Raw genomic sequence first — 14543 nt, 5'->3', positions numbered from 1 at the left:
ACTAGCTAGGATAAAAAGACAAGGGCTATCAGTCTTTATACTTCAAGACAACGTGATTGATATAGCGGGAGGAATCTCAGCATGATCTTGTATTGCACAAGTTTGTGCATTGTGATGGTTTACACCTTTCTCTCATGCCGTGGAAACTCTTGAAGACCCGGAACACATGTAAGGCGGCCCCTTTCTTTTCCCACTTCTCTCAACCTCCCCACCAATGACATCCCATGACAATCCCTAACCTCATTGTCCACTCTCTTCACTTTTAAAAATAAGATACCCGGGAAGTACAGATTGCTACCTGCGGCCCTATCACCAGCTATAAGTGACAATGGCATAAAAATCATCATGACTAGGTCTGCCTTTGAAAGTAAAAGTCATACAGTCTTAACTAGCCAACAATGAGGGAAAGTGTTTCTTGCAAATGCTGGTATTTTTGTGCCTAATACAAGAGATTAGTCCAGAACGATCCTCAGCTGTGCATCTCCTTGACGATCTGAGGACACAGACTTCGACTGGGAGGCAAAGAGGACGATTATGCCTGGTCTCCTCGCCCTAGCGGTATCACTTCTGTTTTACTCTGAATTTGTTTGAGCCAATTGCATTTTGTCTCACTTTCTATCTTGCTGAAGTGTTGCGATAACTAACTGATTGCACTATAACTTCGAATGCAGGTTTATCAGTGATCAACGTATTGTTGGCTCCTAACTTCCAGGGTCTCCGGTCGCATTCATGAGAAGTGCATTCCATGTTTGCTGGTGCATTTCTCGCCTTCAAATTTTGGATGAGGACCTATTACATCTAAAATGTTTCTCAATTTCTAGAATTTTAGGTTCTCTCTCAGATGCCCTAACAAGTGCTATAAAAGTCATTGATGGACCATATTCTTAACAGGTATGAAGAATAAATCATCGCCAGTTCGGTTTTCATAGGACAACTGAATGAAACAGATACTTTTCATTTTCAAAATGTTTGGGTATTCACATTTTTCCCATAAAGCACTTGAAGTCTGTCAGATCCGGAAGAGTCCGCTTTTTTTTTTCAGTAAACCACCATGGAAATTAAAAGGCTTAATTTATAGGCAACGTACAGATGGAAAAAGATTTATTTCTACCCTATAGCTGCAGCTCTTCTAACCAGTGCTCTTCTGGTGACCTCATATGGATGCTCACATGGATCATTTGACTGGACGGTCACAATTATGTGTCAATTCAGAAGACTACGGTCATTATTTTCTGTCTCCATTGGGGTGCTCGTTGCATTATTTAATCAAAATAGCCTCAAACATACTTACTGAATCAAAATACAAAAAAGGTAAGGAAGTCAAAAACTACAAGACATGCTACATTTTGTGCGCAGATCATTCATAGTCGGATTTCCTCTTCCACTCCCACTCATTCTTTCTTGTTTCATATCTCAGTAGGGCCAGCATAGTTCACACCAGACTCTTCCCAAGTGACTTGTCAACGGTGTTTCTCAAAATATGTTATAAGATATACAGGACATTGGCCAATAAATTCTTTAGTTTATAATAGGGCTGTCAAGCAATTAAAAAAATTAATTACGATTAATCGCACACTTAATAATAGAATACCATTTATTTAAATATTTTTGAATCTTTTCTACATTTTCAAATATATTGATTTCAATTATAATACAGAATACAAAGTGTACAGTGCTCACTTTATGTTATTTTTATTACAAATATTTTCACAGTAAAAAACAAAGGAAATAGTATTTTTCAATTCATCTAATACAAGTACTATAGTGAAATCTCTTTATCATGAAAGTTGAATATACAAATGTAGAATTATGTACAAAAAATAACTGCATTCAAAAATGAAACAATGTAAAACTTTAAAGCCTACAAGTCCACTCAATACTACTTCAACTAATCCCTGAGACAAACAAGTTTGGTTACAATTTGCAGGAGATAATGCTGCTTGCTTCTTGTTTACAATGTCACCTGAAAGTGAGAACAGGCGTTCACATGGCACTGTTGTAGCCAGCATCACAAGATATTTATGTGCCAGATGCACTAAAGATTCATATGTCCCTTCATGCTTCAACCACCATTCCAGAGGACATGCGTCCATGCTGATGACCGGTTTTGCTAGATAACAATCCAAAGCAGAGCAGACCGACCTATGTTCATTTTCATAATCTCAGTCAGATGCCACCAGCAGAAGATTGATTCTTTCTTTCTTTCTTTCTTTCTTTCTTTCTTTCTTTCTTTCTTTCTTTCTTTCTTTCTTTTTGTGGTTGGGTTCTGTAGTTTCTGCATCAGAAGGTTGTTCTTTTAAGACTTCTGAAAGATTGTTCCACACACCGTCCTGATCAGATTTTGGAAGGCACTTCAGATTCTGAAACCTTGGGTGGAGTGCTGTAGTTTTTTTTAGAAATCTCACACTGGTACCTTCTTTGCATTTTGTCAAATCTGCTGTGAAAGTGTTCTGAAAACTGAGTCATCATCCAAGACTGCTATAACATGAAATATATGGCAGAATGCGGGTAAAACAGAACAGGAGACATACAATTCTCCCACAAGGAGTTCAGTCACAAATTTAATTAACGCATTATTTTTTTAATGAGCATCATCAGCATGGAAGCATGTCCTCTGGAATGGTGGCCAAAGCATGAAGGGGCATACAAATGTTTAGCATATCTGGAACATAAATACCTTGCACCACCAGCTACAAAAGTGTCATGTGAATGCCTGTTCTCACTTTCAGGTGACATTGTAAATAAGAAGCAGGCAGCAGTATCTTCCATAAATGTAAACAAACTTGGCTGAACAAGAAGTAGGACTAAGTGGACTTGTAGGCTCTAAAGTTTTACATTGTTTTGTTTTTGAGTGCAGTTATGTAACAAAAAAAATCTACATTTGTAAGTTACATTTTCACAATAAAGAGATTACACTACAGTGCTTGTATGAGGTGAATTGAAAAATACTATTTCTTTTGTTTATTATTTTTACAGTGCAAATATTTGTAATAAAAATAATAATATAAAGTGAGCACTGTACACTTTGTATTCTGTGTTGTAATAAAAATAAATATATTTCAAAATGTAGAAAACATCCAAAAATATTTAATAATATCAATCGGTATTCTATTGTTTAACAGTGTGATTAACTGTGATTAATTTTTTTAATCACGATTAATTTTTTTGAGTTTATCACATGAGTTAACTGTGACTAATTGACAGCCCTAGTTTATAATAGTCAATGGTAATCTCGGATTACTTCTACTCTAAAGTAACAATTATAGCACTGTTGGATGAAATCTCATTATAAAATTATTCAAGTGGTTGCATGAAAAAGACTCTTAAGATCATAGATCAAATTTTAAAAACAAAACAAAAGGCTTGCTTTATTGTATTATAGTATGAGGTAACGTTTGCTAATAACACTATCGCTGGCTCCAGTCTGTTAAATACCACATCTTATGCCAGGCCCTTGAGGTTCAGTGCTAAAGGGAGGTAGAAGAGCAAATGACTGGAGGACAAAACTGTATGAGGATATAATATTCATGTATGATGTTATAGATGTACAAAGTACATTACAGTGTGCACTACATACATGGTATTAAATCCTACAAAGAGATCACAAATCAGTCATACAAAACAAATCAGTTACACTAAACTAGGATGCTAAAAGTGAATAAAAATTATATTAATTCAATGGAGCAATGGCACCAATTTACTTCGGATGTCAATGATTAATTGATATGGCTGGAGTTTTATAGTGAACTTAATTATAATTCTCCTATTGGAACTAGTAGTTACATTTTTACATAAGTGAGAAAAATAAGCCAAAATACAACACATAAACACCTGTAAAAGCAAGCTAATTATCATTTTAGCTATCTAACACACTTTGCAAAACACACTTTTCTTTTTGAGAATACAGACTAACACGGCTGCTACTCTGAAACCTAACACACTTTGACCATTCAGAAAATTTGGGGGAAAAAATTAATTCTATCCTGCTTAGAGTCTATTTTCATCTCTTGGTTATTTTGCAAAAGGAGCTTCCACTGTTATTTTTTTCTCCCATCATGGGCATCATTGGTCTTTCTCAAATGGCTGCAAAACTTTCTTTTCTCTCTCATTGTCTTTATCATTTAAAATTTAAATTTAATAATCAAATTAGTCTCAATTTTTATAAACACAGATATTCTCTTTCTTTAATATCAGTGAGAATTTGCATATCCTGGATGTTTGTAATTGTATAAATTCAAGTTTCTTAAACATTAGGGAATAGAAAAGCTTTTGGCAAAGTTCCCAATTCATGTTTTCATTATTCCAATCCCCCATTAGTGCAGCAGCCTTTGTCATCAGTCTCCTCTTAGAGAGTAACAGAAAACTGTCAAACTAGGGCTACCACCAGTATCATCCCATTTCCCATATCAGTCTACTATCTTGTTCTTATTTGATCATAATAATAAAAAACCCACTTTTATGGTTGAGAAGAAAATCTCAACCATGAACAAATATGAACCAAATGTAACTGGTGCAGAGATGAGTCTGCAAAGAGCCTGGAAAAATAGCTCTGAGAGATGTGATCTGCCTCCTGCATCTCAGAGGGAGTTAACTCAGATGCCCCCTGGTGATACTTTAAATGTCAACACTGATAACTCAAAAAAGAACAAGAGTACTTGTGGCACCTTAGAGACTAACAAATTTATTTGAGCATAAGCTTTCGTGAGCTACAGCTCACTTCATCAGATGCTGTAGCTCATGAAAGCTTATGCTTAAATAAATTTGTTAGTCTCTAAGGAGCCACAATACTACTTTTCTTTTTTGTGAATACAGACTAACACGGCTGCTACTCTGAACACTGATAACTGTTTCCTTCTTCATAAACAAAGGAGAAGGAGGATCACAGATCTACACAATTCACTGTGAGTGACCCTACATTCTGGTCTCAAAGTAGCTGTCCTTTCGAAGATGTCATCATTTATTTTTCTCCAGTCAAGAAAGAGCCAAGGCTCAGGAGCCCAGCTGAGCACACATAGGCAGAACAAAGTTCAAGGAACCTAATGGAGCAGCCAAGCAACGCAAAAATCATGTTTTGAATTAGGGATGGAAATGTTCAATGGTTAACAAGTTAACTGGTAAGCATTTGATTTACCGTTAACTGACCTTAACCGTTAACCTCCTGTGTGCCGGTCGGAGCAGCTCCATCCTCGTGCCGGCCAGAGCAGCTCCAGCCCTGGGCCAACCAGGTAGAGCAGCCCCAGCCCCGTGCTGGCCGGAGCAGCCCCAACCCTGGCTACCCCATGCCAGCCAGAGCATCCCTAGCCCCTGCTGCACCATGCCAGCCAGAGCAACCCCAGCCTCAGCTGCAGCTGGAGGGACCCCAGCCCTGGGGAAGCAGAAGCAGCCCCAGCCTTGGCCTCCCCATGCCAGCCGGACAAAGGGACCCCAGCCTTGGCTGCCCTGCACCAGCCACCCAGCCAGCCAACCTCAGCCCCAGCTGTTCCATGCCTGCAGGAGCAACCTTGGTTAACCGGTTAAATGATATAATTTTAATCATTTAAATGGTTAACTTTTTAAATGATATTTACCATCCCTATTTTGAATACCTGCATAATTTGTCCAAATCACCCATGTCATGCGAGGAGCCAATGATTGCTGGACTGACCACCACCTGGGGAGGTCAGTGAGTCGTGTCTATCTGGATTGCACCAAAACATAGAAAGCAATCCAAATCACACAGAGGACAATACAATATTCGAAGACTTGAATCCTCAGTGTACCAATCACTCTTCAGTGTAAAACTGACTATATACATACCTGGAAATGACAACACACATGTCAAAGAAGCCTGGGAAGCCCTAAAACAGACCATCCATGCAAGGAATCCATTGGCCTTGTTACCTGCTGCCATCAGAATTGGTTTCACAACAACAACAATATTGAGATCACAGCCCTTTTGGACCAGAAAATAAAAGCTTTCTGCAACTGGCAAAACCATCCATCATCCAGTCAGAAGCAGAGATCTCTCCATCAGCTCAAAGCTGAAGTTCAAAGGAGGATCCAAGAAAACAAATACAAATGGTGGGAGGACAAAGCAAAAGAAATCATAGCATTCTTCGACAGACATGATATGCGGAACAATTTATGTGAGACAAAGACCCTGTACGGACCAAGCTCATGTGGCCTCACACCTCTGAGATCCAGAGATGGTAGTACCTTTCTTAAAGATAAAGAATCCATCGAAGAGCACTGGAAGAAACAGTACCAAAAGCTTCTAAATCAAAAATCGAGTGTGACTGATGACACCATCAACTTCATCCCTCAGCACCCAGTCTGGGAAACTCTTGCCAACCCACCAACACCTAAGGAGATCCACAGAGAAATTAAGCAAATAAAAAACAATAAAGCACTGGGTCCTGATGGCATTCCAGTTGAAGTACTGAAAGTAGTGGGAGAAACACTGACTAACAAGCTTCATTTGCTGCTCCTCAAAATTTGGCACACAGAAGAAATCCCTGATGACTTACGTAATGCTAACATTATCACCATTTTCAAAAAGCCAACTGTGGCAACTATCGAGGCATTGCCCTCCTCTCCATCGCTGGGAAGATTCTTGCTAGAATCTTACTGAATTGCCTGCTCCATCTTGCTCTCTTTTGCAGAAGAATTACTTCCAGAGTCCCAGTCTGGCTTCAGACCATCATGAAGCACCACTGAACAACATCAGGGGCTGTATATGGCCTTTACCAATCTGACCAAAGCCTTTGACTTTGTCAACCATGAGGCTCTGTGGAAAATCATGTCAAAGTTTGGCTGCCCAAGCAAATTTATCACCATTGTAAGACTCCTCCACAACTGCCTCCATCCTGTGCAGTGGCTCTACCTCTGAGTCCTTTGTCATCCAAACCGGTATAAAACACCCACCCTTTTCTCCATTTTCTTAGCAGCTATGAAAATGTTAACCCAAGACTGACTACCTCAGGGCATTGGCATCCAATATCAGACTGATGGCAACCTCTTCAACCTTTCTCCTCTCTGTACCAGAACTAAAGTAATATCAGCAATAATAACTGAACTCCAATATGCCGATGATTGTGCTGTAGTTGCACACCCAAAGGAGGATCTACAAACATCCCTTAATTGCTTCTCTGAAGCTTACAAAATCCTAGGGCTAATTGTGAACATCAGCAAAACAGAAGTTCTCCACCAGCCAGCTCCCAGTCAATCATAAGACCCAGCAAAGAAGATCTACACTAACAGAGAAGAACTAGAAAATGTAGAATACTTTACCTATCTTTGCAGCCATCTTTCACAGAGGGCAGACATAGACATCAATATTCCACACAGAATCCACTGTGCCAGCCTTGCCTTTGGCAGACTGTCTCACTGGGCATTCAACAATCATGACATCAGAACACATACTAGACTTTTAGTTTATAAAGCAGTGGTAATCCCAACTCTCCTCTATGGCTGGGAGACTTGAGTGACCTACAGAAAATGCCTGAAAAACCTGGAATGCCAGTACCAGCACTTTCTTTGAAAGATCCTCAACATAAAGTGGAAGGATGGCTGCAGTAATGTCAGTGTCCTCACAGAGGCTGACATCTTCAATGTAGAGGCCCTGATTATCCAGCACCAGCTGAGGTGGAGTGGGCACTGTGTGCGCATGTCTCATGTATGCTTACCAAATCAATTCTTGTATATCCATCTCACCAAAGAAGAAAAGAAATGGGGAGGACAAAAGAAATGCTTTAAAGACACCCTCAAGATAAACATCAAGAGATGTGGCATCAACACCACACACTGGGAGACAGTAGCCCAGGATAGGGATAACTGGCAAAGACTTATCAGAGAAGAAACATCCACTTTTGAGGAAAATAACCTTGCCCTGGTCACAGAAAAATGCCAGAGAAGAAAGAAAAGACAACTGACATGCAGCAATCATGTCCCAACTTTGACTTCCAACACCATCTGCAACATCTGCCAAGGAGCCTGCTGCTCAAAGATCGGACTCATCAGTCAGCAAAGGATCCATAAAGAATAAAACCCATGAAAGAGATCATCCTTCACCTCAAGGGATCACAGAGGACCACAAATTTCCTATGAGGTGCCTCATTCTGGCTACTCACAAGGGTGGAGTTTATTTTCTGTGGCAGAGCTTGGAACAGTACTACCAGCATCCCTTACACTCCTCCCCCAATCTATCCTCTACTGAAAATAAATTCAGTCAGAAACCCTCTTCCATTTTAGTGTTTCCATTTTCCATATCACTGGACACACATACTACAGTGTAAAGAATAGATTTGTTAGTCTCTAAGGTGCCACAAGTTCTCTTTGTTTTTTTTGCTGATACAGACGAACACGATCTGATACTACAATGTGTTTTCCCATGGGTGTCCCTATTGCTGAGAAGCCCAGCATTTTATCACATTTATATTCCCCATCACATCTTTAAAACACTGCACTCAAATCAGTCAGTATTTTTCCGACCTTGGCGGAAAGGACAAGACTCCTAGATCCTAGTAAAATCTCTCCTTTTTTGGCTATGGTGAAAAGTTTCTCATTCTACACTGCCCCTCTGTGAGACATTCACAGAGAAAACCGGAAACAAGAAATTCTAATTGTTTGGGGTTAGAAAGTAAAAGCCGGTTCGGATAAAATGGAACATTATTAGTAAAGCACCTCTCCATTTGCATTTTCATCTGAATTGCTGGGTCGTATTCCTTGTAACAACCCTTTTCCAACAATTTCAGGCATTTTTGTCTAGCAGCAATTCCTATTTTCAGTGAAGTCAAAGAAAACACTAGCCGGAGTAAAGCAAGCGGGGTCCACTTTTAGAGATAAGACGGGCAAGTTTTAAATTCCTGATGACAAAACCGAAGATTTAAAACTGGCTTCCAACACCCAGATAGTTTATTAGCACCATCACATTTTCCATTAAAATGTTTTCAGTTGCTCTTCGTTCAACAACAGTTATTATATTTCCAATATCAGTGACATCAACACAGGCTAGATTGTGGTAACTTTACTCACTTTGAATAGCCCTTGGCGCCAAGTCTCATTAAACTAAATGGAACTAATTGCGGAGGAAGATACATGTGAAAGTGTCACAATCTAGCCCTAAAAGCAAATATAAAAGATGCTGATAACGCTGATAAATACATGCTGATAATTTGGTAGAATTGTAATATGGGAAATGTAAAAATGCCTCTACTGCAAACGCAAGAGAGAAGACTGATGGAATGGAAAACAGTAAATAACAGGTGTACAAAGGGCCACCAATGAGGAGAAAAAGGAATGCTCTTTCAAGGCTGAGACACAGCTAAAGAGTGATATCATATTTCTGCTAATGGATACTCTGAGGCTATATTGATTTTGATGGAACATTTTTTTAAGAGAAGAGGGTTCCACCAAATTATTATTAAAATATTAATTGGCCAAAGAACAGGCTGGCATCACACTTGACCAAATATTGCACGTGATTTATCCTTCTGCTTACAAAATATCGTTTAGTTAAAAGTTTTGTCTATAATCTTGAAAGTATATATATACATAAATAACCCCACATTACAATATCCCTGTAGTAATGTCTGCCGCACACTTCAACACGGAATTTATCTCCCTTTGTGTCAATTTCTTCCATGTTGAACAGGTTCCATGGTAGGGAACTTCATGCCTTGATGCTGACCCTACAGCACTAAATTAAATCTTTCCAAGCAGAGATAGCTTGACAGAAACATAGCATTTATTTACTCCCATTATTTCATAGAACACGAAATATTAGGTCGCCTGCATGTTCTTGAAGACTGGAGTACAATGAGAAAAAGTGGATATCTTTATCTTAAACAACTTATTCAGAGAAATGATCTCCATGCTTTCAGTTAATATTTAAAGCCTCATTATCTGAATTTTACAAACACGTGTACTATGTTCATTCAAACAGTATCTCGAAAACTGTTGGCCCTTTACACTTGGTCTCAAAATATTTTGAAATACGGCAAATGGATACCAGATAAAACAGTCACACGTGTTCTCACCTTACACAGCTGTCCAGAGTATACCCTACATGAAGAACCACTATATGAAGAAATTATTAATTAGATGGTAAATGACGTTATTCTACAGACGAAACAAATTCCATATGGAACTCTAACCACAATTATATAGACATATTGTAAGAAAAATTCCACATGCAGATACATCAGACTCACCTGTGCTCCCTGTAGTTTCTCGTGCTCACCATTCTCTGCAGTGTTAGAGAAGTTGGGGCTGAAAATCATCAGGTCATTCCTGGCGGTGCCTTCCCCGACACACAGGTTCCGGCTCTGGCGCTGGGAATAGGACCAACTCCCCACTTCGCTCGAGCACACCACCGTGGCTTTCCCAGGACCGCACATCACTTCCCGACCCGGGTGGCATCTCAGGCCAACGTACACGACAATCACCAGCACAAACAGCCCGGACACCGAGCAAATGGCGATCACTAAAGACACGTTCATGTCAACCAAGGGCCCTTCGCTCCCGACCCTTTGCCTCGAGTCCCATTTCACAGCCTGGGGACTCTCCACCAGGGACAGGCTCACCGTGGCTGTCGCTGACAGCGCCGGCTCCCCATGGTCCTTCACCAGGATCACGAGTCTCTGGCTGGGGCCGTCCGCCTCCTCCAAGGCCCGCGTGGTGCTGATCTCCCCGCTGTACACACCCACCCGGAAAGGCCCCGCAGCCCTGGGCTCCTGCACTTCGTAGCGAAGCCACGCGTTGTAGCCGGAATCCGCATCCACCGCTCGCACCTTGCCCACCACGTGCCCTGCGCCGGCCGACAGCGGAACCAGCTCGGGCCCTGGCGACCCGCGGCCGGAGCCAGGCGGGGACACTGCGGGCGCGTTGTCATTTGCATCCAGGACAAAGAGCTGCACAGTCACGTTCCCGCACAAGGAGGGGAACCCGGCGTCCCTCGCGCTCACCTGGAACTGCAGCACTTGCAGCTCCTCGTAGTCAAAGGGCTGCAGGCCATAGATGTGCCCGCTCTCCGACTGCACCGAGATGTAGCTGGACAGGGGCTGCTGCTCTCCCACACTTCGCTCCACCACCCCGTAGCTCACAAAGCCGTTTTCCCGCAGGTCCGGGTCCGACGCCGACACGCTCAAGAGATGGGCCCCGGGAGGGTTGTTTTCCTTCACAAACACCGTGTACACGGGCTGAGGGAAAGCAGGCGCGTTATCGTTCACATCCGCGATCGGCACCAAAATGCTGCTGCTGGCCGAGAGAGACGGGGCCCCTTCGTCTCTGGCTCTCACCAGGATCTTATATTCAGACACTCGCTCCCGATCCACGGCCTCCGCCAGCACCAGCGAGTGATAATTCTTAAAGGTGGAGACGAGCTGAAAGGGCAGGTCCGGGGGGATGGAGCAGGTGACTTTGCCGTTGTCTCCCGAGTCCCGGTCAGACACGCTAATAAGAGCCACCACAGTCCCCGGCGGAGCGTCCTCCGGCACCGGCAAAGATTGAGAAGAGATGGTTATTTCAGGAGCGTTGTCGTTCATGTCTAAAACTTCCACCACAACTTTGCAGTGTCCAGCCAGTGGGGGATTCCCTTTATCCTTGGCCGAAACTTGAATTTCGTATAAGTTAATGTATTCGAAATCCATTTTCCCTTTAACCCTGATTTCACCAGAATATTCACATATTTTAAACGTGTCCTTAACATGGGGAGGAACAAGACTGCTAAAGGCATATGTAATATCCTTATAAATACCTTCATCCAAGTCTGTGGCATTAAGTTTGATGACTAATGTCCCATTAGCCGAACCTTCTAGCATTTGGATCTTATAAACTGACTGATTAAACACAGGAGCGTTATCATTCACATCCAACACCGTGATCATCAGCTGAACTGTGCCTGTGAGCTCCGGTTTGCCCCCATCAGTGGCGGTGAGTAATAAACGATATACAGGGGTTTCCTCTCTGTCCAAAGATTTCTTTAACACAAGCTCTGCAGATTTGATTTGGTCGTCGTTAGTTGTGACATCTAGAGTGAAATGTTCGCTTGGGCTGAGTTTATAGGTCAGCAGAGAGTTTGTACCAGTATCTGCGTCCGACGCGCCCTCTAGTGGGAAACGCGAACCTGGAAGCGTTAGTGATTCTGCTATACTCAGCTTTTGCTCATTCACAGGGAACACAGGAGCGTTGTCATTTATATCCTGTATCTCCACTTCCACGTGAAATATCCTCAGGGGTTTGTCCACTATCACCTCCAGGTCAATGGCGCACAGGGGGCTCTGGCCGCACACCTCTTCCCTGTCTACTCGCGAATTAACAAACAAAACGCCGCTCTGCAAATTTACCTCAAAATAGTCTCCCCTGCCTTTGGAGACCATCCGGAACATCCGAGACACCAGCTCCGACACCTCCAGCCCCAGGTCCTGGGCCAGGCGGCCCACAAAGGTGCCGTGTTTGGATTCCTCCGGCAGGGAATAGCGGACCTGGCCGCTGCCCACCTCCCAGGCCGTGTGTAGCAGAACCAGCCGCAGCAGCTGCCCGGGTACCAGGGAGTCTCGCCGCAGAAGAGCCATCGCGGACGTAGGATGCTTCTTCTTTGTAAAATGTTACTGCTTTATGTCTCGCAAATGCAGACCATTATTTTAAATATGTGCCAAAATATCATAATTGAATGCTTTATATTCAGTCCCTTTTCCTCCAGTATTATTCCGCCATCTTCTTGAGCTTTATTCAGACTGCTCTAAATCAGCAGGGCGCTGTGTTTTTCCCTGTTGAAGGAAATGCCTTTTTAAGTAGAGAGCGACACCTTGTGACTGAAGTTATAAATGCAATACCACACTATTTTTCTTCATAGTTATTCGTTAATATTTTTATTCTCTGTCCGCATGGGCACTGGTTACAGTTGTGTCTCAGTCTTCAAATGCAGTTCTTGCATAAGGTGATCTTATCTAATATTATGGAAAATTGTATTCAAGTAAAATATTTATATATGAAGACATTAAATAGCTATTTAAAATAAGGGTGTCTAGAAACAGCTGGGGTTTGTCTGATTGACTGACTGACTTGATATTTTAGGTTATAATGTGAGAACATATGATGTGCGATTTAGAAGTTTTCATTTCTTAATAAATGCATCTAGGAAATTAATAAAGTTTTATTGGAATATGTTTTCTATCTTATAAAACTCTAACTTTCAGAAAACGTAGAAAATACAATCTACTCGTTATCAAGTTGTAGTGAGCCCACTAGACATATGTAAAGATAATACATAACTAGGTGTAATCATCTAACTTATGTAAAGCTAGAAGAGAATTTTTTTAGCAATGGGGTCAACGAAAGGGACAGGAAAAATGGCCTCAAAGTTTCTCTAAGGACGGCAATAATATGGAGCTCTGTAGGCAGGTCAGGTGTTTCACTGTGGCTCTGAATGATAGAATATCTCTTCAGTTACAAATTATAATCTATATGAATAGGGTAGTATCCCTTAAAATAGTTTTGAACCCTCTAGAGGAGCTTACTGTGTTCTATATTTTGAGAAACTGCTAGAAAACAGCCAGAGAAGCGGTATGTATGTAGTTAGGAGTTACATGTTTATGTATTTAGTAGATACTTTTATTTGAGATTTAACTATGCCCTTCTGGTTTGTTTATTAGTTTTGTTGTACAAAGAACAAAAGTCACAGCATAAATCATGTGAGATGAACAGCAGGAGGCCTTAAGAAAGGAGAAAGAAGTAGTTTGAATTGAAGTTATCTGCTTTAATATCTCATATATTGCTTTTCTTCTGTTTTCTCCTTTGGCTGGTTTATCTGTTTTCCGTTACTCTGTGCTTTTAAAAGTTGCTTTGCAAAATGTTTAGGCAACATTTCCATTTCTAACTTTCTGTAAGTGATCGCATCAAGAGATATTGAAGTGCATGCAAAGTGAAAATCATTTATACAGAAAACCACACACACTCATCACACACATAGTACAATTAAGGGAGGTTATTTTCACATTCGGATACCTAGATTCTGAATCTGTATTGAGTCAGTCATCTCCCTCAACAAATGACATATGTGTATGTGATGGTGTGATGTAGTATAAGGATTTTTATCATCAACAATTTGAGATGGTCTCATGACTCCCCAGTTGCAAAATAATTTCATCAGCCGTGACTGAGCGCGCAGAAAACATCTGAAGTGGTCACAGAGAAATGTATTTACCACATAGTTCTGCATTTTATCGTATATATATCACCATAATATCTGTGGCTTGCGCGTTCCTATGTAAATATATTACCTGAATTCAGACTCCAAAGTTCAGCGGCCATTAACTTAATTAAATTTTTTTTTACCATTTCCAAACATATGTTAATGGAATGAAGTCTAAAAAAATGTTTCATTTTGTTTTTCCTCTCGCTGATGACTCGTAGTGTGGAAACAGGAAACTGTTTTCTTTTTTTAAAAAAAAAATGTCTTAATTCCTTCCTGTTTGTGTCCTAGTCCTAGAGTCTGGAAAGATCGGAATCTCCTTCTCCCCACGTCCCCAAATCAGAAAGCACCAGTGGTTACTTTTACAGTTAAC

At 41.2% G+C, this 14543-nt stretch overlaps 1 protein-coding gene across 4 annotated transcripts in view; it reads right to left on the bottom strand.

Annotated features, from left to right (window-relative positions):
- The window catches only part of LOC119859699 (protocadherin alpha-C2-like), a 290055-nt gene that overhangs the window by 219683 nt on the left and 55829 nt on the right, over positions 1-14543 (bottom strand). The window contains exon 1 of one of the 4 annotated variants that reach the window (XM_038412121.2): positions 10191-12701. The exons of the other annotated variants lie outside the window; for them this stretch is intronic. Coding sequence (XP_038268049.1) covers positions 10191-12551 — 2361 coding nt within the window. The 5' untranslated portion in view covers positions 12552-12701. Of the gene's footprint in view, positions 1-10190; positions 12702-14543 lie in introns of those variants that run through there. 4 annotated transcript variants of the gene reach the window in all.

This window comes from Dermochelys coriacea, chromosome 8 (genome assembly GCF_009764565.3).
Source record: "Dermochelys coriacea isolate rDerCor1 chromosome 8, rDerCor1.pri.v4, whole genome shotgun sequence".
NCBI classification, from domain to species: Eukaryota; Metazoa; Chordata; order Testudines; family Dermochelyidae; genus Dermochelys; species Dermochelys coriacea.
The sequence above is the reverse complement of the archived record's forward strand: the minus strand, read 5'-3'. Positions and strand labels throughout refer to the sequence as shown.